This window comes from Cetorhinus maximus, chromosome 5 (assembly GCF_964194155.1).
Source record: "Cetorhinus maximus chromosome 5, sCetMax3.hap1.1, whole genome shotgun sequence".
NCBI classification, from domain to species: domain Eukaryota; kingdom Metazoa; phylum Chordata; class Chondrichthyes; order Lamniformes; family Cetorhinidae; genus Cetorhinus; species Cetorhinus maximus.
In genome coordinates this window covers 11,661,332-11,689,319 of record NC_135883.1, presented here as the reverse complement: position 1 = coordinate 11,689,319, position 27,988 = coordinate 11,661,332, and the positions used below count along the sequence as shown (strand labels likewise).

Below are 27,988 nucleotides of genomic sequence, written 5' to 3'. Positions count from 1 at the left end.
CAGCAAAGATAATCAGATAAATATGAAGATTTTTTATTAGGTAGAGAGAAACAATTTTTGCTTGTGGATGAATAGAGGGAAAAGATCAAATAGAGAGGTTAGGAAGAAAAAACATTTTTAAGCAGAGGGTTATTAGGACATTGGGGGATTGAACTGAGCCACATGGCACCTGTTTCTCAGGTGCTATGTGGCCTGAAGACCACAAAATGGGGTGTAGAAAGCGTGGGCATATTGCCAACCAAAAGTGCACCATTTATCATATTATAAAAGGTCAAAAAAAATACATTCTTTACCCATGTTGGAAACAGGCATTTGGCCCTTTGCTAATGCAAATAAAGAGGTCTAAACCCTGCTGCAGCATTGGTTTGTCCAGAGGCAGCCAGCGCCTTGGGAAAAACCTGAATATCAACCAGATTTAAAAAACAACGCCAAGTGTTCACCACAAATAGCCACTGTCCCAGTCCCGCAACCCAAAACCTCAGGCCCCGATTCCACTGGCCCACAATTTTGACTCTTTATCCCACCCACCCTGATGCCGAGGTCAAGCCCATAATCTGGACTTGCTGGCCTGCAATCCCCTTACACGCCTACCTGAGTTTGAACCCATCGCAGTGGCCCAAACGTGTAATGCCTACCTCCTCCTGTAGCACCATCTTCGTTATAAAGTCCAAGGCCTGATACAAGAGGCTCCTCAAACCTCACCATCAGTGTTCCAGTGAATAACACTGTGCTTGGGGTCCCAGGTGTGGGCTTCCCAAATTTAACCCCCAGAATGTCCTACCACAAACAGTGAATGGGAAATGGATGAAATGAGCAAAATCATACTAAATATGGGGAAAGGGCAGGGGAATAAAACTAAGTGGATAGGTCTTTCAGAGAGCTGGCACAGGAATGGCTCAATGTGTTATAAAATTCTGTTTCTAAGGGGCTCCTTTGACTTTTAAAAAATTAATCTGGAGTTCATTTAATTTCTAACCTAAGCGAGCAATTTCAATTACATAATATGCCAAGTGGAACACATAGGCTAAAAGTGCAGTGTAAAAATGAAAACAACAATTACAATGGTAGAGGGTTAACACCACCCAAAATAGTCATGTTTGCCATTGGTCTGAAGTCATCTGTCCACAATCTTCCAATTTATTTTCGTACCAATTTCAGTAGTACAAAAACTTTTGGGGCTGATCTGTTTTTTTTTTAAACCCACAGAAAATTCACAAAACTAAGTTACCACTAAAAGATATGGTAAAATAATTTTAAACATTGCCAGTTTTGAAAAGGAAGTCATGTATAATGTGCATTCTTATATCAACAAAATTGTTTCAAGGCTACTGTGGTCAGAATTAAAAATGACATGAAAATGCAAATGAATTACTTCATGTAGCTTTCCTGCGCCTTAAGCTTGACAGCATAAAAGATAAATAAGCTGTAATATTAGAAAATTCAAAAAAAAAAAGAGATATAAATACTTGGATAGTGCTATGTAGAACTGGCCCCATTGACCCAAGTCCAGTTTTCTCATTGCCTTAACAGTGCTTTTTTTGATATTGTACTTACAAGTAGCATAGAATTGAAGATGATACAGCATAGGAGTAAATGAGCTGAACTGTTTTTTTCACATATATCTGGTGTTAGTTTATCCTGCTCAGGATTAACTTTTCTTTGGAAGTTCAGTTATGGGAGTGCTCTTATTGTACTTTTGCCCAATGCCATAAGGAACATGTGCTGCAACAGTCCCCAATGCTTGCGCTCCTTTAACATGGAACATCTGGTCATCAAAGAAAATATGAGGGCGTATTTTTTCTAAGAGTGGCCCTTTCGGTGCCCCTGCAAGGAAAAGCGCTTCATCAACCTCCAGCCCCCAGCTGCGCAGTGTCTTCAAAGCCCTTGCTCCAGAACTTGCGGCGCTTCTTGCTGTGACAAGATAGGTCCTGATGGGGCAGTCCAAACGTAAGTCCTTGGCATGGAACTTCTTCTGGAGTTTTCCTAATACTTCCAAAAATCCTTTGAGAGGTCCCTAAATGCAAAATAAATGAGTAAATTACACCTTTCAGAGACAGTTGCTGTGTAATGGCTGCTCGATCAGATATCTTTAACCTCTACTTAAAGATAATTTCTCATTTTACACTTGTCATTTGAGATAATTGCTGGCACTATTATAAGTTATTACCTCAAAAGTACTTTGCTTTACCACACTCCCCTCCCCCGACCTCATGTACTTTCAAGTCAAGACCAACTTGGATCAATTGAAATTGGCAGCTCTCCCTACACTTTCCTGAAATACTCCCAAAGTATAATGTAAGAAAGGTGTTCCTTTTCACCTTACACAGGATAGCAGTCCAATATTACCATGTACATCACTGCTTCATTTTGTGTTGAGTGATAAACTCGATTAAAAATCTGATGGAGTAGGGCAAGGGTAATTTTATCTTATGCAAAATAATCAAAACATCGCTTAATATTTCTTTTTCCAAATGTTCCTCTCATTTCACTGTGGTAACTTCTGTGTCTGTTTTTGCCAACTAACTAACATAACTAACATATAATCTTGAATAGAATTTTCCTTCCTTGATCTTGACTGATTTGAGTCTTCTCCCTTTCTCAGGAAAATTGTTTTCAAAAATATGAATTTTGTGTTCCACAAAATGAGAGAGATGCTGCTGTAGATGGTAGTTATTGATGGTGGTGGGGTGGGGAGAAGAGAGGGGGAGGGAGGTGATACACTGGGGACAAATGATGGTCCAAAGACTTCAAATTTCTTTGTCTGTCACTCTCTTTCTGATCAGCCCCCCCTATTCAAATAGAAATCAATCTCTCTAGAATCATTTGCCATTTTAATAGAGCATTATGGAGTTTACATACTACCCTGTATGGCAAGTGCTCCTGGAAGATGACTCAGTCAGAAGTTTTTGTAGGAGCCTGTAAGGGGAAGGAACCTACTGGAAATGGGTTATCTTCCATTCCCAGTGAATCAGATTTCTGCCCCATATGAGAGAGGAAGTTCTATAGCTATTTCTGACTGCAGCAGGGTACTACTCCCTGCCTAAATCATTGTTCATACCAAAGGTTTGTGTTTTTTTAAAAAAAAAGTAATTCCTGGTTCCATTGGTCTAGCATTTCTCATGATGAGAATTCAGCCTAAGTCTGACATTTGTGAAAGTCATTGGTTAGAAGCAAGATGCTGTCCAAGGAGGATAGGGAAAATTGTGGCTGATTTATTCCAACCCACCCTTGCATCCCTCTCACTACATGAATTGCATGCAAACAATCTAAAATATTGATCTGATAACATCTTTAGAAATGACACTACTTTCAAGAGAAAAAAATTAGGTAAACTTTCCACTTATTCCTAAAAGCAGAATGCAATGGCAAATTGCAATGTAACAGAACAGGAATTCATCAAGGCTCCTTAGACAGCACCTTCCAAACACACGGCCATTACCACCTAGAAGGACAAGGGCAGCAGATAGATGGGAACACCACCACCTGGAAGTTCCCCTCCAAGTCACTCACCATCCTGACTTGGAAATATAATCGCCGTTCCTTCACTGTCGCTGGGTCAAAATCCCTTCCTAACAGCACTGTGGGTGTACCTACACCACATAGACTGCAGCAGTTCAAGAAGGCAGCTCACCACCACTTTCTCAAGGGCAATTAGGGATGGGCAATAAATGCTGGCCCAGCCAGCGAAGCTCACATTCCATGAATGGATAAAAAAAAAATCACTTACTCCTGATACTGTAACAAAAAACACTGCCACTTTGCTCCCCCCAACTGAATAAAGGTTAGCTAAACACTTGATGGGCCACAAATGACCATCAAAAGAGGTGGCAAGAAATTCTGGCACAACTATAATCTCTCTTTTTAAATTGCGACTGGAGGGCCCTTCAGAAGCTCCCATTTGAACCAGGCAGGAGATTTAGTTGTAAGTGTATACATTGTACTTCCACTTTGCGCCATCATGTGTACTGGACATTTAAGTCTTCAGCATGCCTAGGAAACCTAGGTGGGAAGGGGCTTCAGGGTGAACTTTCAGGCTGACCGCGGTTGCATATAGACAACTCTAGTTACAAGCACGAACCTATTTCCTTACTTATGCTCAGCTCTTTTTGGGATTCCTGCTCCTAGGGGCTTGGCAATAGCTGCTAATGGGCTCAGATACCTTTCAAGGCTGTCCAAAAGCTTTGTTTTGTGTTTCTCTCCCCAAGCCCCAACTTCCCTTTAGTAACCTCAGCCCTTTAAAATGGACTTGAACTAATGTCTTCCCTATAACTCTTTTGATCTTGCCCCCATTGTGACTGCTTTATGCAAATACGTTTAGGCCAAATATTTAAAAGCTATTTGCACTTCCCGCATGGATTGTGCAGAATTAGCATAGAATTGCAGTTGAAAATCAACCAGTCCCTCTTTGAAACTAAACAGAACAAAGTATTATATAAGTGTCAATTTGACCTGTGCAAGTGGCTTGTCTTTAAACTTCTGCTCATGTTCAAAAAACGTATCTAATCCATGTGCCTTTACAATCTTCTCCGACTCATCGGAGAAAAGAACAGCATCTCCATCAAAGGCCACCCTCAGCTGTTGATCTGAAAGGTTCAGGTTCTTCTCACTCTGAAACATAATGGCTGCTGCAATTCCTGAAATTGGGTAAACAAAGAAAGATAAAATATAATTACAGAGCGTAATTGCTAAATAAAGTCATATTGCGAGTAAATCATCTAAAATACGACAAGAACCGTTTGAGCGATGCCAACGCTGGAATTTACAGCTTGCTAAAATAAAATTGGAAAATGACCCGCTGACTCTAAAGGGACAGTGCAATTTTAACTGTATGGGTTAGGGGAGACCTTTCCTAATGCAAGGATAAGCTCACAGGGCAACACAGTTATCTGTGGTCATCTTCACCACCGCACTCCACCAACCCCCCCACCCCTATTTCCAGCTGTAACATACTTCTGGGTTTCAGTAAATTCCTTTGAAAAGTAGCTTTTACATGGGGTTACTGCTGCCAACACCCAATATCCAAGTGTCTGGCTAACACAATAAGATCATAAGACGTAGGAGAAATAGGCCATTTGGCCCATCAGAGCTTCTTTGGCTCAGGTCCGTATGACTCATCTTCAGAGTTTCTTTAGCTCTTAAGAAGAGTCATACAGACTTGAAACGTTAACTCTGTTTCTCTCTCCACAGATGGTGCCAGACCTGCTGAGTTTTTCCAGCATTTTCTGTTTTTATTTCAGATTTCCAGCATCCACAGTATTTTGCTTTTATCTTTGTGAATGTGAAATCCACGTTTAACCAATTTATTGGAGTTCTTTGAAGGAGTCACATGTGGATAAAGGGGAACCGGTGGATGGACTATGCTTAGGTTTCCAGAAGGCATTTGGTAAGGTGCCACGTCAAAGGTTATGGCAGAAAATAAAAGCTCATGGTGCGAAGGTAACATGTTGGCATGGATAGAAGATTGGCTAGCTAACAGGAAGCAGAAAGTTGACATAAATTGATCTTTTTCTGGTTGGCAGAATGTGACAAGTGGTGTGGCACAGGGATCAGTGCTGGGGCCTCAACGTTTTACAATTTATATAAATGACTTGGATGAAGGGACTGAAGATGTGGTTGCTAAATTTGCTGGTGACACAAAGAGAGGTAGGAAAGTAAATTGTGAAGAGGAAATAAGGAGGCTACAAAGGGACATAGATAGGTGATGTGAGTGGGCAAAGATCTGGCAAATGGAAGATTATGTGCGAAAATGTGAAATTGTCCATTTCAACAGGAAGGATAAAAATTAAGCTCATTATCTAAATGGTGAGACATTGCAGAGCGTGGAGATTCAGAGGGATCTGGGTGTCCTAGTATATGAATCACAAAAGGATAGTATGCAGGTACAGCAAGCAATTATTAAAGCTAATAGAATATTATTGTTTATTGTGAGGGGAATTGATTACAAAAGTGGGGAGGTTATGCTTCAGTTATCAGTTATACAGGGCACTGGTGAGACCACATCTGGAGTGCTGTGTACAGTATTGGTCTACTTATTTAAGGAAAGATGTAAATGCATTAGAAGCAGTGCAGAGAAGGTTTACTTGACTAATACCAGGAATGGGCAGACTGCCTTATGAGGAAAGGTTGGACAGGTTAGGCTTGTATTCACTGGAGTTTAGAAGAGTTAAGAGGTGACTTGATCAAAACCTTTAAGATCCTGAGAGTTTTTGACAGGGTGGATGTGGAGAAGGGAGAAGATGTTTCCTCTTGCAGGCTCGAGGGACTGAGTGGCCTACTCCTATTTCATACATTCGTATGTTAGTTTATCCCACTGCTGGGAAACAGATATTTTGCCTCCCACCAAATTAAGTGCCCCTGCCCATCACCACTGGAGGTGTGGGGGTGGGGGGTGGGTGGGGGGGTGGAATGGGAAAATTCTGCCCCATAGCCTATTACATCGATTGTAATGGGAGAATCTGATTCGCTTAACGTTGTTTCATTTGAAGTTTCACTTTAGGGAAACGTAACTACAAGGTTAAGCCAGGAATTATTGTACTTGCTTTCACCGTGTTTATTAGGTGTATTTGCTCTTTTGGTCATGCAATCTTTGCAAAGGTTTGGGGCCTTAATTTGTTGTTCAGGTGGTTTGGAGGCGCCTTATAGTATTTGATTATTCAATATATACTGTGCAGAATTGAATGGGAAATTGAATATTTGATATTTCAAATTTACAGTGACCACTTTTCCTACAAAAGAGAACATTATTTACTTAGGCCTTGCATGCAGGAATTATATGGTAAGATTCCATCACTTCTCCCCTACAAACTGACTACCAATATCTAATTATATATTTTCAAATATAAAACTAAATGTTTGACTGTCTACACATCATTTTTTCCTGTGTTTCTCCACCTTCTTCCTCATACTGCCTGTTTGTCAGGTATTTTTTCCTACTGTACATGCTGTTTTATGGATGAATACTTGTAGATAAGCTGATTTGCATTTATATAGTGCCTTTCATGACCACAGGACATCTCAAATTGCTTCACAGCCAATGAAGTACTTTTGAAGTATAGTCATTGATTGTAGGAAATGCAGCAGCCAGTTTACAAATGGCAACGTCCCATGAATAGCAATATGATAAGGACCAGATAATCTGTTTTATTGATGCTAGTTCAGGGATACATTTTGGCCAGGACACTGGGAAGGGCAACCCTGCTCTTCCTTGAAACCATGTCATGCTAACTTTTAGATCCACATGAAAGGTCTGATACTTAAGTGTTTCACCTAAGAGACAGCAGCTCTGATAGTGCAGTGCTCCTTCAGTTCTGCACTGGAGTGTCAATCTAACCTCTCTGCCCAAGTCTCTGCAGTGGGACCTGAACTCTCAGTCTTTTGACTCAGGATGCAAGAGTGCTATCACTGAGCCACAGCTGACACTAATAGTATCCACTATGGACTCATTTGGCTTAGGCACTGGGTGATCAAATGCTACGTGGGATTCTTTCAGTTCCAATTCTTCATCTTCGTACTGATGATCTGCAAAAATTACAGATAGTCATGGCAAAGTTGTTCTTTGCAGGAATTACGAGATTTAATAGGGATAAATATTGGCCGGGTCCTCTGCTCTTCTTTGAAATAGTGTCATGGGATTTTTTTATGTCCACCTGAGGGGGCAGACAGGGCCTTGATTTAACATCTCATTTGAAAGTTGGCACCTCTGGCAGTGCAGCACACCTTAGATACTGCATTGGGTTGTCAATTTCTGATATTTTGATGCTAAAGTCCTGAAGTGGGACTTGAACCCACAACCTTCTGACACAGAGGTGAGAATGCAACCAACTGAGCCCAGGTTGTCACATCAGAAAGAGTCAAAGTGGGAGAAGAAGCAAATTTAAGCTGCTCATCGCTTCAATCCGCACTAAGATTTTGCTATTTTGTTAATTTGTTAATGAGCTCTTCTCACCACCTGCCTGCCACTGGTCATGTAACTTGCTGACTTCCATTGTTTCAAGGGCAGTACTTTCTCATGACTTGAGAGAGATGCTGTCAGGATTTGCCAGTTGTTAATCTAGTCTAATGTTGGTAGAAAGCAGCGATACTGCACCACTCTCCTGAAGCTAGCCCCTAGAACATAAAAGCAACCTAATACTTAGCTATTTATTTTCCCAGCTGATGTACTGCACCTATTTAAAGCAACTTCATCTCCCCTAACATATTTCAGGACTTATTAAAATAGACTTTCTTTCTAAGAACATTCTTTTATTGTGGCTGATTTCACTTTTCTCCTCACGTTTTTGTCGTTGTCTTTAATACTGCCCTCTTTAAACTTTTCCACACTCTAACTGCCTTGAGCTATTGAAACAAAAGGCACTGCCCTGTATGATTATCAATGGGAAAATTCCTGTGTGACTAATATCTGCCTAAAGGTGTACCGCCCACATTACATGCTCTATTTGTCTGACACAAATCAGCCGCTTATACTGAGGTTATTCAAAATATACTGTGAAAGTTTAGTGTGTTGAACACCGATGTGGATACTACATAAAAACCAAGAATCAACAGATTGTAAAAAGGTTAGGGGTGGGGCATATTTACCATGCTTAAAAATACTTCACATGAATCAGTGTTCTAAAGTTCAAAGTATGCTGTGGAATAGACAAGCAACATGAAAGCACAGACTGAAACCACTGAAATATCCATAATATACAAATAAAAACCTCACTCAAGGCAAATATATTTCATTTCCAAAAAATTGTTTTATATCAAGAGCCATAGGTCCAAATACAAAAGAATGAGCACTCTTCTCTGTTGTTTTTGTATGGCTAGCTCTCAATGCATAGTCAACAGTTTAAGAACAAAACTGGAGATGTTGCTATTTTTTTTAATGTCTCTATTCCATACTCAACCCATTCCACATCAAGTAGAATGAAAGGTGTGAGAAGCAACTGACTGCATCAATCATCAGCATCCTGTGGGCTACCAGCTAAATGGAATTAAAATTGAAGATGAGTGTAAATGACTGTTAGGTACATAGGAACAGGAGGGGGGTGGTCATTCAGCCCATCAAGCCTCTTCAGCTATTCATCGAGATCATGGCTGATCCACATCTCAACTCCATCCACCTGCTGTGACTTAGTGTCCCTTAATACCCTTGGCTACCAAAAGGCCTATATCTCTAATTTATTATTAGTCGAGCTAGCATCTGCTGCTTTTTTGTAGTAAAGTGCTTTTTCTGATATGCCCATTCAAACAGAAAATTGTAGCTCGAGCGGGGAGGTACTGGCCTGGATTTTCATCCGCGAGGCAGGTTGGGGGAGTCGGGAAAATTCCGGCCTCGGCCCAGCTGCCTCAGGAGAAAATGCCCCCCAACGTGGTATCTTCATTGCTGGGGCCGGGTATGGGAGCCAACCTGGGAAGAGTGCAGAGGCAGCCACAGGGGCTGCTGGGTGTGGAGGTGATCTGTTTAAAAGGTCCACCTCAGTGAGGTGGTACTTTGTCCAGTGAAAGAAGAAAGCCTCATTATGTACACTTCGCTGAGAGTCCAGGCAACTATTAGAATACTAGAATAGCTGCTCCCTAGAAGAAACATTGGTTGATTGATAGCTCAGGCTCCATTTCACCATGTTTGTTGATACAAGTTAAGTCTTTTCAAGGGTTTGTGGTTTGTGATTTTTGAACCTTCAAAAGGGCCTGGATGATTGACATTCTTATTTTTTGTCACAGGAGAAAATTATCAATGGATTACATTCCTTCAAAGCTTTTTTGTTTTTGACACATAACCACTACACACAATGGTGTTCATTGGTTCTTAAAAATGTATAGTGCGACAATGGGCATTTGAAATGCCAGAGCTTGGCATAGTGGGCATGAGGGGACATGGGAGGTGGCTGGGGGGTTGTAACTTGGCAAAGGGGGTATGAGGGGGATCTTTTGAACTTACTTTTTAAAAGGTCCTTTCATGCACACTAAGGTTCGTAACTCCTTTAAAAACTTGGCCCAGCTCCATGAAAATTGAGGTGGAGTAGGACGTGCCTATTCCTGCAATGAAGCCGGCCAGATTGGGAGTGCCGGATGCAGGCTTTTGACAGGAACCAGTCCGTATCCTTTAAAGGCACTCCAGCAAATCTCACAGTCTGGGAATGGAATCGGCAATCCTGGAATTGAGACCCCTTCCTACCATTTTTAAAGGGCTCCCGAGTCACCCCACAACTCGGTGAAAATCCAGGCCACTTCGTCTGAATTTGTCATATTCCACACTGGCAGAATCCCATGGCAATGGCCCACCTCTGATTACAGCTGGTCCTCTACAGACATTGTGCAAAAATTGGTCCAATTAGGCATCCCACCTGCTTTGGGATAAGGTTCCTGATCCTCCCAGAATGGCTGCTGTCTCCCTCAGTCTGGCAATTTGAATCGGAATTTTCTGCCTCCGAGCAGCCCCTGCTCCCTTCAAGTCAATCCCTGGAAACCCCAGTCCCTCTTCATAGTGTCACTTGCAGAGAACTCTGTGACCACGTGAGTGCAGTCGGGATGGGGTGAGAGAGTATGGAACCGAAGGCACTTTGAGCAGGCAGGTAGATTGGGAGGATCGGTGGAGAGAGATGGAATGGGATAGGTGTGGGGCCCAGCGTTTCCTGAAGAACTAGGAATAGTAGCAATGTGGCGAGTGGGAGTGGCACTGAGAAAGGGGCAGTCAGTAAAACAAGGACCTTGCTGGGAATAAACAGAGAAATACTATTTCCATTATTGGTGGATGAATGGGGAACTAAGGAATGGAAACAAAGGATTTTCACTGTAAGTAACAAGGAGGAAGAGAGGAGCATAATTCTTGAACTGAGGACTATTAGACTGTGGGATATTCCACATGTGGCTACTGCAGTAGAAAAACTTCATTTCAAAGAGAATGTGATAACATTCAGAAAGGAGAAATATGAAAGATCTGGGTGGAGATGGAGTTAAAGGAGGGAGTGTCAACACGAGATGGCTGAATAGCCTCTTGCTCTAATGTAATTTCTATCAGTTTCATTTATTGAGTAAAAAGTGAAGGAATGGTTTAGAAATGTTGGTGTCAAGCGGAGTTTAGAATAATGTGCCCTGTGAGAAGTGCCATAAAAACTGAGCACACCACCCTTTGTGCAAATCTCTCATCTTGGTTCAGGTTGGTCTGTGGTGCCCAGTTTGGATGAGTGAAATCCAAGTACTGATCAGCTCTAATAACTTTCACCTGGGAGTCTATCGCCTTCACAAGGAACCAGAGTCCAACCCAAAGTTAAAAGAGATGGGGAAGAAATCATGCCTGATAAAAGTGGCGCCCACTAGGGTACGTGCAAGGGGTTTTCTGGTTTTGGTTTCAGGGTGAATATCAATGGGTTATAGGATTACAGGTAGGATACAGGGCCATTATGCCTATGCTATCAGTTACATGTATCAGTGAATTATTGTATTACTGTTGGGGAATCTGAGTGTCACCACTATTGCAATTAGCAATGGATGCAATTTTGGTGATATACCATTAGTTACTAACGAAGTCAAATTTTCTTCCACCTCTGGTTTTTGCTCTACAAACTGAACCTCCACTATCCGATTCCCCCGTTTCCTATCTTCTGATTTAGTCCCTCACCCTCAGGTCAAGAAACCTGATTTCTCTGCCCTTAGTTTCCTCTCTTTCCCTGCTCACAGATGGCTTCATGGTCTTTGAGCTTGTTGCACAACTGCTGCTAACATAAAACCATGAGCAAAAATACTCAATTATGGGCGACCGAACCTCTCCTGTAAGATAAACCTTACAACATTTGTAGAAGTCATGTGATTAGATGTCATGTGATCAGACATCACATGACCAAATGTCATGTGGTCAGAATGTCACATAATCAAAGAGTTCCTCCAACAAGAGCTAATAGTCTTAGGCTGAAAGCTTCTGCTATAACGTATGATCCTAATCTACTTCAGTCTATGCAGTTGTTCACCCACTGAATTTTAAAATACTCCTTCACTCGAACAAACTTGGACACCCAAGAATGCAGTGGTGCTGAGTTGAAAGTGATAAGAAATATGTTAGCTGATGTAATCCCACTATTTGCACATTCTCTCATTTCAGCCATCCATTATTAGAGTCATAGAGGTCTACAGCACAGAAAAAGACCCTTCGGCCCATCGAGTCTGCACTGGTCAAACAAGTATCTGACTATTCTAATCCCATTTTCAAGCACTAGGCCTATAGCCTTGTATGCCATGGCATCGCAAGTGCATATCCAAATACTTCTTAAATGTTATGAGGGTATCTGCCTCTACCACCCTTTCAGGCAGCGAGTTCCAGATTCTCACCACCCTCTGGGTGAAAAAATTCTTCCTCATATCCCCTCTAAACCTCTTGCCCCTTATCTTAAATCTATGCCCCCTGGTTACTGATCCCTCCACTAAGGGGAAAAGTTCCTTCCTCTCTACCCTATCTATGCCCCTCATAATTTTATACACCTCAATCATGTCCCCCCTCAATCTCCTCTGCTCCAGGGAAAATAACCCCAGTCTATCCAATCTCCCCTCATAACTCTCCAGCCCAAGCAACATCCTGGTAAATCTCCTCTGCACTCTCTCCAGTACAATCAATTCCTCCAGATAATGCAGTTTCCAGAACTGCACCCAATACTCTAGCTGTGGCCTAACCAGCATTTTATACTGTTGCAGCATAACCTCCCTGCTCTTATATTCTGTGCCTCGGCTAATAAAGGCAGTTATCCCATACGCCTTCTTAACCACCTTATCTACCTGTCCCACACCTTAGGGGCTGGTGGACATGCACACCAAGGTCCCTCTGATCCTTGGTACTTCCCACGGTCCTACCATTCATCGTGTATTCCAGTGCCTTGTTTGTCCTGCCCAAGTGTGTTGCCTCACACTTATCCGGATTAAATTCCATTTTCCACTGATCAGCCCATCTATATCCTCCTGTAATCCAAGGCTATCCTCCTCACTATTTACCACCCCACCAATTTTCGTGTCATCCGCGAACTTACTGATCAACTCTCCTACATTCAAGTCTAAATCGTTTATATATACCACAAACAGCAAGGGACCCAATACTGATCCCTGTGGAACCCCACTGGACACAGGCATCCAGTCACAAAAACACCCCTCGACCATCACACTCTGCTTCCTGCCACTCAGCCAATTCTGGATCCAATTTGCCAAATTGTCTTGGATCCCATGGGCTCTTATCTTTGTTATCCGTCTCCCATATCAAAAGCCTTGCTGAAGTCTAAGTAGCTGTCCAACTATTGGACAGATGTAATCTATACCCTGATTGCTTCTGTCAGAAAACTCTGGAAGAGCAGGGACAGCAGTTTGAAGATGGCAGAGCTGCTGCCAAAAGAATTCTCTAATCCACTAAATTTATAAACAGGATATGTAAATTCCATTGGAGAATCCTGACCAATAATTTCATTGCTAATTTAAGTTTAGAGACTTTAAGAACATAATAAAATTTCCAAATCAGTACTCATTTTTGTTTTTAAAAAGACAGAATGTCCAATTTGCTATGTAAATAAAACTCCTAGACTAAAAGTAGACAAAAGTGGATTCCATATGATTTTGAAATAATTCGCTCAGTGTCATAGTGTGAATAGATCAGAAGACATTTCAATAGTAAGCTAAACACTTTCAGTAAATAATATGTACAATGCAGCAACTACTCGCAATTCAAAACTATTAATTAGAACAAGATAAATTAATTCCTTACAGACGCTCTTTTGTTAAAATTACACCCACACATACATGAACCAAGCGGCTTAACTTCTGTGGCTATGTTGATTAAGGGCTTGGATCTGGTTTCTTACTCATACACATTACAGCATTTTGTTCAGTTGTATGTTGGTTAGTTGAATCCATACCTGCTTCAATTGCTTCCCCTACTTTCTCAGAATCTGATGAAAGGTATAAATTGGTGAGGTACGCTTTCAGATATCCAATTGGGCTTTTTCCACCCGTCATACAGAATCTTTCAATTGACAGATCTGTTTGAAAAAAGAATAAAGGGAATATTGTTTTTAAGATGCGGCTGTCTTTAGGTGGTTTGTTGAAATTATTTTTCAATCTACAAACATGTATCTATGCAATCATCTTTTTCATAATATTTGGATATAAATATATATAACGTGTGCTTAATTGCATTCAATTCCAAACCCAATTCCACCAAATGTATTTTGACATCTGTACAAATAACGGCATGCAGACACTGCAAATGAGTACTTGTTCTGTGTTGAAACCTTGGCAAATCTATGCTGCACGCAGGTCAATCTTCAGTATCATTTAGGTATGTGCGCTGTATATCAATGTGTCATTCCACCCCACCCCTCCACACACACACCTTGAGGTGACAAATCAACCCAGGTTGAACTGTGTTAACAGGCTAATTGCGCAATTTATCATTAAGTCATGCTGCATTCAAGTTCTGCAATGCCAAGTATAGGTTTGTCTGGCTCCACTCAGAACTCTAACCTGTGATTGAGGGAATGTGTGCAATGCTCATGCACTGGGAGGTCAGGACTCCGACGCCAGATGCAGGGAAGAAATAACTGGAACACCATTCTCTCAAGAAATCTCATCGTTGTACTTTCAGAAGCTGCGTGGCTATGAAGCAAGTGTTTGGTTTTTTTTTTCTCTTTATTTCATATTTGCTGTCGGCGTTTCAAGTGGGAACAGGAATGTGACCTGATGACTCAGTAAGGCGTTAGTTACACTTGTCCCTGTGAACCTCCGACCCGAATTTTAATTGCCTCCACCAGGGGGAAACTGGGTAGGGAACAGTTAACATAAGACAGGTCACTTATAAGTGGAATATATATTTGCACATATCATCAGGACACAATCAGTAATTTTGGCCTGAGCAGGAGGCTAGTCAGACTGCTCAGTCAGACAAGCCTGCTGGGAGATGGATCCTGGCCAGAAAAGGCCTACAAAGTATGTTTTAAAGGTATTGTTCTATGGGGCAGGAGTAAGCCTCCCTTGCACTGGTTTATCCCCTCCTCTGCCTTCCAACCTCTGTCGACAGTGTTCTCTCCACTTTTCCAATCTCCACCGACAGCTCTCCCTGAACCTGGCCCATCAACCCTCCTCCTGGCTGCTGGCCCCTGGCTGCAGCTTCCTGCTTTTAAAATGGCTAGGGCCTCCATATCCCCGGCCTTGTGGGTTCCCAGCTGCCAATGAGCACTCCTGCATCGTCTGAAAACCAAGACCTCAAGTTCTCCATTCTGACCAAAAGAAGGGGAAGAAACTAGAAGAGGAAAGGAATAGACCCAGACATTGGGTAACCATGCCCCATGATTGCTTAGGTTGAAAGGGGAGGGATCTGTTTCTGTCATTTTCATAAAAACATTTCAATGCAAATTTTCAATTAACTTATTATTTTTCAAAACTTTGTTTCTCCTTTATAAAAGTGTATATATGGATCATCTATTCATTGCAATGCACAAAATACGCTGCATATGCATATTTGTCAACCATGGTGAACACATACCTACCTGTCTACAAACTAGAGTTAATGGCACAGTGGCATACAGTCAGGAGGAACTGTCCCTGGGAGTCCTCAACATTGACTGGGACCTCATGCGGTCTCGAGACATCAGGGAAAACATGGACAAGAAAACCTCCTGCTGATTACCATCTACCCCACTCCATCAGTTGATGGATCAGTGCTCTTCCATGTTGAACGCCATTTGGAATAAGCACTGAGGGTGGAATGGGCACAGAATGCACTCTGGGTAGGGGACTCCAATATCCATCACCAAGAGTGGCTCAGGAGCACCACTGCTGACGGAGCTGGCTGAGTCCAGAAGGGCTGGACCTGTGGCAGCTGACCGGGGAACCAACCAGAGGGGAAAACCCTATTAGATATTGCCTTCACCAATCTACCTGTCGCAGAAGCATCTGTACACACCAGCAATGGCAGGAGTGACAGGTGCACAATCCTTATGGAGAGGTCCCGACTTCACTCTGAGTGTACATCCATCTTGTTGTGTTACACTACTACCATGCTAAATGGAATAGACTCAGAAGAAAGCTAGCGGCTCAAAAACAGCCATCCACGAGGCACTGTGGGCCATTAGCAGTAGAATTATATTCAACAACTATCTGTAGCCTCACAGCCTGGCATATCCTTCACTATAGCACTACCATCAAGCCAGAGATCAACCCATGAATCACAAAAGGTTTGAATGCAGGTACAGCAGGTAATTAGGAAAACTAATAGAATGTTATCATTTATTGTGAGGGAACTTGATTACAAAAGCAGGGAGGTTATGCTTCAGTTGTACAGGGCACTGGTGAGACCACATCTGCAGTATTGTGTACAATACTGGTCTCCTTACTTAAAGAAAGATGAAAATGCATTAGAAGCAGTCCAGAGAAGACTGGACTAATACCAGGAATGGGCGGGTTGTCTTATGAGGAAAGGCTGGACAGTTTAGGCTTATATCCACTGGAATTTAGAACAGCAAGAGACGACTTAGTTGAAACCTTTAAGATCCTGAGGGTCTTTACAGGGTGGATGTGGAAAGGATGTTTCCTCTTGTGGGAGAAGCTAGAACTAGGGGTCACTGTTTAAAAATAAGGGGTCGCTCATTTAAGAGAGAGATGAAAATAATTTTTTTCTCTCAGAGGGTAGTGAGTCTTTGAAACTCTCTTCCTCAAAAAGCAGCAAAAGCAGTCTTTGAATATTTTTAAGGCACAGCTAGATAGATTCTTGACAAGGGGGTGAAAGGTCATTGCGGGTAGGCAGGAATGTGAGGCTGAGGTTACATTCAGATCAGCCATGAATTTATTGAATGGTGCAGAAGGCTCGAGGGGCCGAGTGGCTTACTCCTGCTCCTAATTCATTAGTTCGTAACCCTGATTCAATGGGCAATGTAGGAGAACATGCTAGGAGCAGTATAGGCATACCTAAAAATGAGGTGAAACTACAATACAGGATATATGCATGCTAAACAGTGGAAGCAGCATGCAATAGACAGAGCTGAGCGATCCCACAACCAACCAATCAGATTAAAGCTCTGCAGTTCTGCTACATCCAGTCATGAACACATCTGGACAATTAAACAACTAACCAGAGGAGGAGGCTCAACGAACACTGCCATCCTCAATAACGGCAGAGCTCAGCACATCAGTGCAAAGGTCAAGGCTGAAGCATGGAGCTATTTTCAGCCAGAAGTACCTGGATGAGCTCTTGGCATGTCAAAACATTCAAGGCTATGGGCCAAGTGCTGGTAAATGGGATTAGGTAGGTAGGTCAGATGTTTCTCACGTGTCGGTGCAGACTCGATGGGCCGAAGGGCCCCTTCTGCACTGTGTGATTCTGTGATAAGGTTACAGATTGAGGTCGTATGTAATTATGCAGCTGCTGATCCACAGCACCACTTGGATGTGCAGTTTTGAGTTGCTGCACCTGTTCGAAATCAATCCCATTTAGCATGTTGGTAATGCCAGACAACACAATGGAGGTTATCCTCAATGTGAAGCCAGGACTTTGTCTTCACAAGGACTGTGCAGTGGTCACTCCTACCGCTACTATCATGGACAGGTGCATCTGTGGCAGGTAGATTGGTGAGGACGAGATCAAGTATGTTTTTCCCTCTTGCTGGTTCCCTCACCAACTGCCACAGACCCAGTGTAGCAGCAATATCCTTTAAGACTCGGCCAGCTCTGTCAGTAATGGTGCTACTGAGCTACTTTTGGTGATGATCACTAAGGACTCCCACCCAGAGTACATTCTGTGCTTTTGCCACCCTTAGTGCTTTCTCCCAGTGTTCAACATGGAGGAGCGCTGATTCATCAGCTGAGGGGGGGCCACTTGGTGGTACTTGCCCATGTTTGACCTGATGCCATGAGACTTCAAAAAGTCCAGAGTTGATGTTGAGGACTCCCAAGGCAACTTTCTCCTGGCTCTGTGCCACTGTGCCGCCAACTCTGCTGGGTTTGTCCTGCCGGTGGGCCGGGACATACCCAGGGATGGTGATGGTAGTGTCTGGGACATTATCTGTAAGGTGTGATTCCGTGAGCATGACTATGTCAGACTGTTGCTTGACTAGTCTGTGGGACAGCTCTCCTAATTTTGGCACAAACCCCCTGGTGTTAGTAAGGAGGGAAGATAGAGCTGGGTGTGCTGTTGTTATTTCTGTGCCTAGGTCAATGCCGGTGATCTGTCTGGTTTCATTCCTTTTAGACTTTGTAGTGGTTTAATACACCATATTGTCTTGCTAGGCCATTTCAAGGGGCATTTAAGAGTCAACCACATTGCTGTGGGTCTGGAATCACATGTAGACCAGACCAGGTAACAATGGCAGATTTCCGACATTAGTGAACCAGATGGGTTTTTAACGACAATTAACAATGGTTTCGTGGTCACCATTAGACTAGCTTTTAATTCCAGATTTATTAATTGAATTTAAATTCCACCAGCTGCTGTGGTGAGATTTGAACCCATGTCCCTAGCCTGGGCCTCTGGATCACTGGTCCAGTACAATTACCACCATGCCACCTCCTCCCCACACATGATAATTAGCTTTCCAATCTCTCCTCTTTGCTGAGGAATCTCTCAGGCTGCATGTCTTGTCTGTTTTCCTTTCTACTGAAATTACTTGTTATCACGAAGGGATTTTCCTTTATTTATCCTCCCCTTCCTTGAGTTGGGCTCAGTAGAGCGCTTTGCATAAGGCAGTAGTCACAAATTGGTGCATCATTGGAGTTGAAACATGCACAAGCAATGGTGCCCACTCTGCTCTGAATGCACCAAAAGCAGCTGAACACAAATTAATGTGTTCACTTAATTCCCTTTAAGAAGTGTTTCAGTAGAATTAACATTGTTGCAATATTGCAATTGCATCCACAACATTTTGTTTTTCATGGATTTTACAAGTGCACCAAGTAGTTATGGGCTAGATCATGTGATTAAAGCTACAGATGTTTAATAGCTGAATGCATTACACTTAAGTTGGCAATCTTTGAATTCCTATAAATTTGCCTATGTTATGTCAATGGCCATTTTGACCAAAATGACCTCATAACCTTATGAAAAAAATCAAAATGTTCAACTGAGAGTGTGTGTGTGTGTGTGTTTTAAATTCCTCTTCAAACATTTGGCCTTTTTTGAGTGGTTGAAAACTCAGCTTTTAAAAATCAATGCATAATTACATACTAAGTAAATGTATAGTGACCTAACCCAGCGAATTGTAACTTTTAACTTAAAATCATCTGTCTTTGAGTTTTAAGCAACTTGTTTTATGGGTGTGTAGTACAGTTGGGCACTTTCATTTCATCAGAAGAATGTACTGGCAAGATCAAGTAAATCATGCAAAAGTAAAGTTCCAGTAAGCTGTCCAGGGAAGCAAAAAGTTCCTATATACAGATGCAGACTAGCCACCTCTTCTAGCTGAATGAGGAGGCGCAACATCAGTGGAAAGAGCCTGCAGTGTGTTTGGGGAAGGCAGCAGAAGAATCATAGACTTAAAATAAAATTCAATGTGCATCAATGCAGGTAAATATACAGAGATCCTATCAACATACCATAATGATTGATGCTGTTTATCAGCCTCACTCCGACTTGGGCATGGTTGTTTGTCATCAGAACTACATCGAATATTTCATCACTCTCTGGGTAAAGTTGACGTAGGCGAAAATTTACTGTTTCCAGTGCCTGGAAGAAATAAATTCATTATATTCCAAAAGAAGACAATTCACCTTTTTACATGTACAAGTAATGATTCATCCTTCAATGTATCGAAAGGTGTTCTGAACTTTTAAGATTCAAGCTCTTCATGAAAATCCATTAATCAAAGACATTCTAGCTCCAAGAGGCCATTTGGAACATTATGCCTCAGCTTCTGCTAACTTGCCAATTGTCCTTTCCACAAATACCCTTTTATATTGTTCCTCTTTAAACATCTTTCTAATTCCCTTTTAAATGATGTTATACTTCATATTGTGTACCTGCCTTCAGGATAGGACACACTAACGGCATCCCAGTAAAAGCAGAACATCGGGGAGGGCAGAGCAGGAGCAGGTGGAGGAAAAGAGAACTCAAAATGATCACTATCACTAGAGAAGAGTACTGGACAAACTAATGGGACTAAAGGCTGAAAAATCTCCTGGACCTGATGACCTGCACCCTAGGGTCTTAAAGGAAGTGACTGCAGAGATAATGGATGTATTGGTTGTAATCTTCCAAAATTCACTAGATTCTGGTGGAAAAGTCCCAGTGGATTGGAAAACTGCAAATGTAACACTACTATTCCAGACAGGAGGGAGACAAAAAGCAGTAAACTACAAACTAGTTAGCCGAACATTTGACATTGGGATAATGCCGGAACCCATTACTAAGAAAGTAGCAGGATATTTCTAAAAAATAAATTCAAGTCGAGTCAACAAGGTTTTATGAAAGGGAAATTGTATTTGACAAATTCATTTAGAGTGCCTTGAGGATGTAACAGCAGGGCAGATCCTTGAGGATGTAATGAGCATGATGGATAAAGAGGAACCAGTTGTAGTGTATTTGGATTTCCAAAAGACATTCAATAATGTGCCACATAAAAGGTAACTGCACAAGACAAGAGCTTGTGGTGTTAAGGGTAATATACTAACATGCATAGAGGATTGGCGAACTAACAGGAAACAGAGCATCAGGAAAATAAAGTCATTTTCAGGTTAACAAACTAACTAGTGGAGTGTCACAGAGGTCAGTACTGGGGACTCAACTATTTGCAATTGATATTAGTGGCTTGGACGATGCAACCAAGTGTAATGTAGCCAAATTTACTGGTGATAAAAAGATAGATAGGAAAGCAAGCTGTGAGGAGGACACAGAGTTCACAAAGGGATAATAGATAGTTTAAGAGAGTGGCAAAAATTTGACAGATGGATTATAATGTGGGGAAGCAAGAGGTTATCTACATTGGTAGGAAGAAGAGAAAAGCAAAATAATTAATTACTTAAATGGAAAGAGACTACAGAATGTTGCAATGCAGGGAGATTTGGGTGTTCCTGTACGTGAAACATAAAAAGTTAGCATGCAGGTAAGGCAAGTAATTAGGAAGGCAAATGTAATGTTAGCTTGAAGTGCTAGGGAAATGGAATATAACAATAGGAAAGTCTTGCAACAACTCGACAGGCTGTTGGTGAGTCCACACCTAGAGTACTGTGTATAGTTTTGATCTCCTTATTTAAGGCAAATTTTAAGATGTTATGAAGCAGAAGTTGAGAAATGTACGGAACAAAATATTAGTAATATTCCTGGAATAGGTTTTGAAATACTTTCCTGGGTTAAAGTTTTGGGAAAATTTCAGCATATGCAGAGAAACAAGCCACATTCTTTTCTGGTTGAATTCCATAAAAAGACTTGAGTGTTCAAAATAACTACTGTTATTTTTTTTCTACAAGTTACCCACAGTAAGCCCAAATTTTCTCCACAAACCATCCCAGCCTTTCCTTGGAATCAACAGGGCCTCACAAGTTCAAATCCATCCCAAGATCTGAGTGGTTTTATGACAGCTAGGTGCTGGCATGGGTCCGAGGCTACTGAAGCAGTAGGCAGCACGGCCTACAATTCACACCACTGTCCTTTGCCCCACATCTGAAGGTCCAGTTTAGTCTCCATCCTTGGAGAGGACGATCGCAGGAGCCATCCACTCGGCCTTCATTTGTGTCAAGTCAAACTGCGGATGTAACATGTGTGGCTAGGGCAGGTAGCACGGTTTTGTTGCAACAAGTCTAACATTGAAAGTATAATTTTCAGAGTTGCAGTATAAAATAAATAGCACAATTAACAAAACATGACAATGGTGATTTATATCCTGAATATATAGATGAAAGAGAGCGAGCAACCATTCATGCTTAAGAGATCTGCTCTACCTTCACCAATGGGAAAGCTGGCCCTTTCTTTAGTGGCTCCTCTTCGTGTTCCTGCTGATGCTTCACGTAACTTTCCAGTCCGCTCTGCTGGTAGATTTTTCTTTCTTCCACCATGTTAAAGAGGCAGCGTGAAGACACGGCGATCGTGATGGCATCCTGAGATTTAGGCTAGCACAAATAATAAAAAAAAAAGAAAAGGATGCCAAGGACGGCGAATTATATAAATATATCCTGGTTTAAAAAAAAAAGGAGCTTTTTGATTGGCGCTGAAACCTTTTTTTTTCCAGTTCCTTTCATACTCACAGTCCGCGGCTTCTTTGTGGACGATAGCTTTTCAAATTCCTTCTGCGCCTCTCTCCAATCGGCTTGCCCATCGCCAGGGCCTCCTGCGTCCTGCTGCTTGCTTTGAGGGTCGGCACTGGAAGCTTTCTCCTGCTTTTTGACTTTTCCCTCCTCACTCATGTTTGAAACAATTTCAAGAGCTGAGAACGCTCCGCTAAGCCGGCGAAGAGAACCCGACGCCTGTAATTGCAATAAGGAAGTGTCAATTTCTGCTCCTGGGCGTTCCTGCACCCGTGATGCTCTGTGTGTGTGTGTGTGTGTGTGAGAGGCGTGTCATTTCAGCCTAGGGACACTGTGATACACAGGGGAGGCTTGAGCCGAATAGGAGCAGGAAACATTTTCCATCGGCTCCTGTGGGGAATTCCAACTAGGCGGAACCCACATGTTCAAAGCCTGATCCACTTCCTTCAAAGCAACCCATCATCAGCTTAATCTTCCCTTTGCAGTGATCTGGTGAATTTTTGGGGATGTATGTTTTTATTTTAAAATCCCCATATTTCTCTTTTTTTAAAAAAAAATGTGACGTGGCCCTCGTTTCTTTCAGGAAAGCACAGTGCAACCCCCATAAAAAAATTTAAAGATCAAAAACACAAAAATGCTGAATAGAAACAGAAAATGCTGGAAATGATATGAATGATTGGGCAAATCTTGCAGGTCAGTGATTCCTGGAAGTGGGGTGTAAAATGGGCATCAGACCTGCAAACTGCCTAATTTCAGCCAGGTGGGTTAGATTGGAATTAAGGCTTCAGTGTCACAACTCCAGATGCCTCAAATTTCCATGTAGTTAGTTACACTGCTTTCCTGCCTTAAGAAGAGTTGTGCTGGCTTGATGCGGTCAGGAGGGGTATTGGCATGAGAATTCCCTACGTCCCATTTGCATTTTCATTGGATTGATGGTATAAAACGCATGAAACAGGAGAATAAAACCTGTATGACAGCAGTGAAGGGACTTCAAAAGTATTTCAATGCCTCTAGAGCACTTTGGAATGCTCTGAGGACATGTAAGGTACTATATGAATGCAAGTCTTCCTTTAAAATACTGGGATGTAGGGAGATTTGAGTACAGTCTTAGCAATGTCAGTTCTGCCTGAATTGCCTTTCTCCCCTACCTTAAGTTGTTCCTCAAAAGCTCTTTGATCAAGCTTTTGGTCAACTGACCTAATAATGCTTTCTGAGCCTTAAGATTAAATTTTGCCTGATTATGCTCCTGTGAAGCAGCTGGGAATGTTTTATTACATTAGAGGTTCTACATAAATAAGGGGTCACCCATTTAAGACAGAGATGAGAAGAAATATTTTCTCTCAGAGGGTACTCCTCTCCTCAAAAGGCAGTGGAAGCAGAATCTTCAAATATTTTCAAGGCTGAGGTAGATAGATTCTTGATAAATAAGGGGTGAAAGGTTATCGGGGGTAGGTGGGAGGTTACAGTCAGATCAACCGTGATCTTATTGAATGGTGGAGCAGGCTCAAAGGGCCGAGTGGCCTATTCCTGTTCCTAATTTGTATGTTCATATGAAAGCTATTCTTGTATAGAATATGACTATCTTAGTTCCTTTAACTTAATTTGGCTCTGTTCCCTATGACAGTAGAATGTTGAATTCGTAAGATTTTCCTAATAGTTTTACAAAGGTTTAACATTTTATTTTTAAACCAGGGACAGCCATTGCACTATGAGTGCAGGGCCAAGGCCGCTCCATGTCCCTCTTCCCTCCACAGTGAGTTATCATCTCAGCCAGGCTGTTCCATGAGATTCTTCTCTAGAGTACGCCATCACTGTGTTGAAATCAAGATTCATCACACTGACTCCAAACAAACCTATTCTTTGTTAGAACTCCTTGGGGGTGAAATTGGTCTTGGGTGTTAATGTGAAGTGGGTGTTCCTCTTATACCCAGCCCAATTTCCTTTTCCATTGATGACAAATGTCACCCCCTTTTAACATTTTTCTTACAAATCCAAGCTTGGCACTACCTACTTACTACTTTCTGATTCCCTTGTGTTCCCTTTTGTTCCTTTCAACCCTGTACCATTATGGACCTCCACTCTTCTTTTTGGTTCCTCAACTTACGAATGAAACAACTTATCAGGTGCACCCTTATAGCCCGCTTAAGATAAAAATGAGTAAAAAGCAGACTGACCTCTCTATATCTGTTATGTTTGAATCCTTCAATCAGGTTTCCGCTGTGCACAATACCGAAATAGCTCTTTCCAAAGTCATGAATGACATCCTTTATGACTGACAAAAGTAAACTTTCCCTCCTCATCTTTCTCAATCTGTCTACAGCCTTTGACATAGTTGACCACACCATGCTCCTCCAAAGCCTCTCCACTGCCGTCCAGCTGGGTGGGACTGCTCTTACCTGGTTCCTTTCTTATCTAGCTAATCGTAGCCAGAGAATCATATTCATTAGCTTCTCTTCCTGCCAGCAAACTAGGGGAGCATCAGATAGCTAAGGAGCAGTGCCTGGCACAGTGAGCTGATTGGTAGTTAGCTTGACTGCGTGTTTCATGAATGTTTTTGGACCAGTTTTCATGAATGCCCAACACAAGAGCAACTGGTACATACAAGCAAAGGGGCAGGGCACAGGACAATTCCTCAGAAATGGACCTGCAAAAGCTCCTGGATGAAATTTGTTACAAACAATGTATAGCTTCAAGTTTAAGTTTAACTTATATCTTTGTATTCAGGTGTTAGGAGAGGTGAAACCTGGTTTTAGTTTTATTTAGAGGTTTTGTGAGCTGAGTGCCCAGAAGTCTGGGGCCCCGTTTGCATACATTCATTTTTAATGAGGTTTTACAACTCTGAAAGTGAAGAGATGGATTACCAAGGGATTAGTAGTTTAGTGAGGTTAAAATAAAATAAAGTAGAAAAAAACTGTTGTTGCCTAGCGACAGGGGTCCAGAGACACATAGAGAGACGGGGAAATACAGAAGGTCAGTTAGTGTGTGTATACTGGAGTGTGCAGGCAGAAGGTCTAATCTCACTAATAAGTAACCCTGAAAGCCTACTGGGGAACTGAGTTTAAGGAACCATGTTGCTCTGAAGTTGAAGTAATAGTGAGTTTGGATTGCAGTTTTTGGGTATCTCAGGGAGAGATACCAGCTGAAGAAAAGCATCTAGTGAACACTCAGAAGGCCGCCAGAAGGAAACTGTTTGAAACTAAGCTAACCCAAGCAAGAAACCTTGGTGTTGTGACAGTGGTAAATCTTCACTGGGGATTTGTGTCTGTAAAGGTTGCTGGGATAAAAGGAATAGTGCGAGTTTGAATCATTTTCTGGTGTCTGTATTGAAATCTTTCCGACCTTTTTATCTCGTGTAATATTGTTCATTTTTTTTCTGTTTAATAAACGTTTTATTCTTTATATTAAAAGGATACTGCAGACTATTGTGAATATGTTCATTAACTGACCTCCACGGTTTCAAAGGAAAAAAAAATAAAGTTAGGTTCGACCAAGCCAGGTTTCAACCTGGATCTGACTTGTTCCGCATTAACATCAGCTGGAATCATAATGAATTAAGCTAAGAAACCATGAACTGCTGGGACACTGACAAAATTGCCACTTGTGCCACATGTAACAAGGTGGCACTGGCATTGAGTGCAAACTCTCTCACTCTCAGACACTGGCCACTCTCTGTTCTCTTCCCTGTGACCAGCATAGTCTTCAATCTCTAAAAGTGACATTTGCACAACTAACTCTTCACAGTGCCCTCTGATTATGGTGGGTACTAACTTGGGTTCTTACTATATTGCTACCTATCATCCCCAATATAAGTTACTTTCATGCACAACTCTTAAGACCTCCACTCTTAATCATGGATGATTTTAACCTTCACATAGATTGGATGAATCAGATTGGCAAAGGTAGCCTATGAGTTCATAGAGTGTATTGGGGACAATTTTTTTGGAGAAGTATGTTCTCCTGCCAAAAAGGGAGCAGGCAATTTTAAACCTGGTAATGTGCGATGAGACAGGATTAATTTATGACACAGTAAAGGAGCCTCTAGTTTGAGGGTGAGAAGTGTGGGTCTAACTTAAATAAAGGAAATTACAATGGTATGAGGAAAAAGTTTGCTAAGGTGAACTGGGGAAATAAAGGTTAAAAGGCGGAACAGTAGAGAAATAGTGGCAGACATTCGTGGAGATATTTCATAACTCCCAGCAAAAATATATTCCATTGAGAAAGAAAGACTCTATGGGCAGAATTTTGCCCTTGGTGTGCGGGATTGGCGAGGGCGGGCGGGGGTGGTTAGGAAGCTGTCTGCCGCCCGCAAACGACAGTGCCCTGTGATTTTATGCGGGCGGGCCAATTAAGGCCCGCCCAGCGTGATACGTGGCTGGGAATGAGCAGGGATGGGGGCATGATGTCCGCAGGGTCCAATGGCCACCCAGCGGCTGATTCGAATGCGGCCTCCACAGCCCCTGGAAGGCTGCCACTGAAGGACGCGCAAGTCTTGTCAATGGAAACCGTTGTGGGTGGACATGGCAGGCGGGAGGGCAGGTCGGTGGGGCAGTCGGCCCCGCGTTTCTCAGACGAGCGCCTCGCAGCCCTCCTGTAGGAGGTGGCAGCCAGGAGAAAAACACGTCCCCAGGGACAGGAGGAGGAGGCCCACCCCACCTCACCAAAAAGGCCCGGGAGGAGGTGCCATCCAGGGTGAGCAGCCATGATGTGGTGAGGCGCACATGGACGCAGTGCCGGAAGTTCTTCAATGATCTCCTGTGATCGGGAAGGGTGAGTACCGTGTTGGCATGGGTCACATTGCAGAACAGTTAAGAGTTGCCCCCTGTGGACCTCAGAGGTGTTAGAGTGTGAGTGGCAAATGTCAATGAGGCAGGAGCTGGCCAAGTGGGTGAGTCCTGGCTGCTTGGGCCGAGTGCCTTGTGGTTCCGGGGTCATGAGCCCTGCGAGGTGTTCCTCAGGTGGGGTTGGCCAGGCTGCAATGGGGCTGCAGGTAGAGAGTGGACTGATCAATGCTCCTCTGTCCTTTCAGGAGAAAACATCCCATAACAATGTTGAGAGTTCGCGGACAGGCGGGGGAGCCCCACACACGATATGAGCAGGAGGCCCTGGAGCTGGAGAGGCGCCATGCACCTCGGTCAAGCGGCTGCGGTGAGGTTGGGGTGCCAGAGGAAGGCAAGACTGCAGTGCACTGGGTTGAGAATATTGGTTATTGCTACCATTCCAGTGTAGTCTCTATATTGATGTGAGCCTTGAACCTGGAATCCCCATTGACAATGGAAAGACGAGGGCACCATGATGCATATCTCTGTCTCATCAGGTGCCAGGCATGCACACTGTCAGTGTCATGACTTAAACTAATGACACGTCCTTCTTCTCCCTTTTAGGCTCACTAGCAGGCGGTCGTCATGAGGAACTTAAAGGCCCACCCCTGACCCCTGAGCACCACCAGGCTCACCACGCACCTGCGTCACACCCACTCTGTTAAGCAGGCACCAACGCAGATACCAGCACCTCAGTGGGCATAACATCGCCGTGTAGTCTATCGGCCCACATTGGTGAGGGCACTTCATGCTTGCTTGAGGTGCAGGCGGAAGCAGAGAGTGCCCACGGCACCTGTATTCGGAGGATGGCTGGGGTCCAGGGCATTGCTCAGTCAATGGCCGATGATGGGACTCTGGAGTCGTCCATGGGGCAGCGTATGCTGGAAGTCCAGCAAGGGATGTGGGAGGATCTTGCGGAGATACATGAGGGAATGCATTCCATGGTGTCCGTTATGGAGGAGTCCCTACGGAGCATAAACACTGCGTTGACCCTC

At 42.8% G+C, this 27,988-nt stretch overlaps 1 protein-coding gene across 1 annotated transcript; it reads right to left on the bottom strand.

Moving 5' to 3' along the window:
* Positions 1-12: 12 nt before the first annotated feature.
* Positions 13-22,462, bottom strand: LOC144680490 (cytosolic 5'-nucleotidase 1A-like). The gene is made up of 6 exons (XM_078541515.1): positions 22,177-22,462; positions 21,874-22,041; positions 19,534-19,663; positions 13,869-13,991; positions 4,450-4,634; positions 13-2,014 (listed from the first exon to the last, which is right to left on the bottom strand). The coding sequence occupies exons 1-6, from the start codon at positions 22,333-22,335 to the stop codon at positions 1,649-1,651; spliced, it is 1,131 nt and encodes a 376-aa protein (XP_078397641.1). The 5' UTR covers positions 22,336-22,462; the 3' UTR covers positions 13-1,648.
* Positions 22,463-27,988: the final 5,526 nt, after the last annotated feature.

What these genes read in the sequence shown, in the direction of transcription:
- LOC144680490 (XM_078541515.1), bottom strand. Translation starts at nt 22,335, where the DNA reads ATGAGTGAGGAGGGAAAAGTCAAAAAGCAGGAGAAAGCTTCCAGTGCC. An exon ending in AAACAGCATCAATCATTATG is followed by an intron (nt 13,992 to 19,533) that starts GTATGTTGATAG and finishes TTTTTCAAACAG; the next exon opens with ATCTGTCAATTGAAAGATTC. An exon ending in AGGGGAAGCAATTGAAGCAG is followed by an intron (nt 4,635 to 13,868) that starts GTATGGATTCAA and finishes ACCCAATTTCAG; the next exon opens with GAATTGCAGCAGCCATTATG.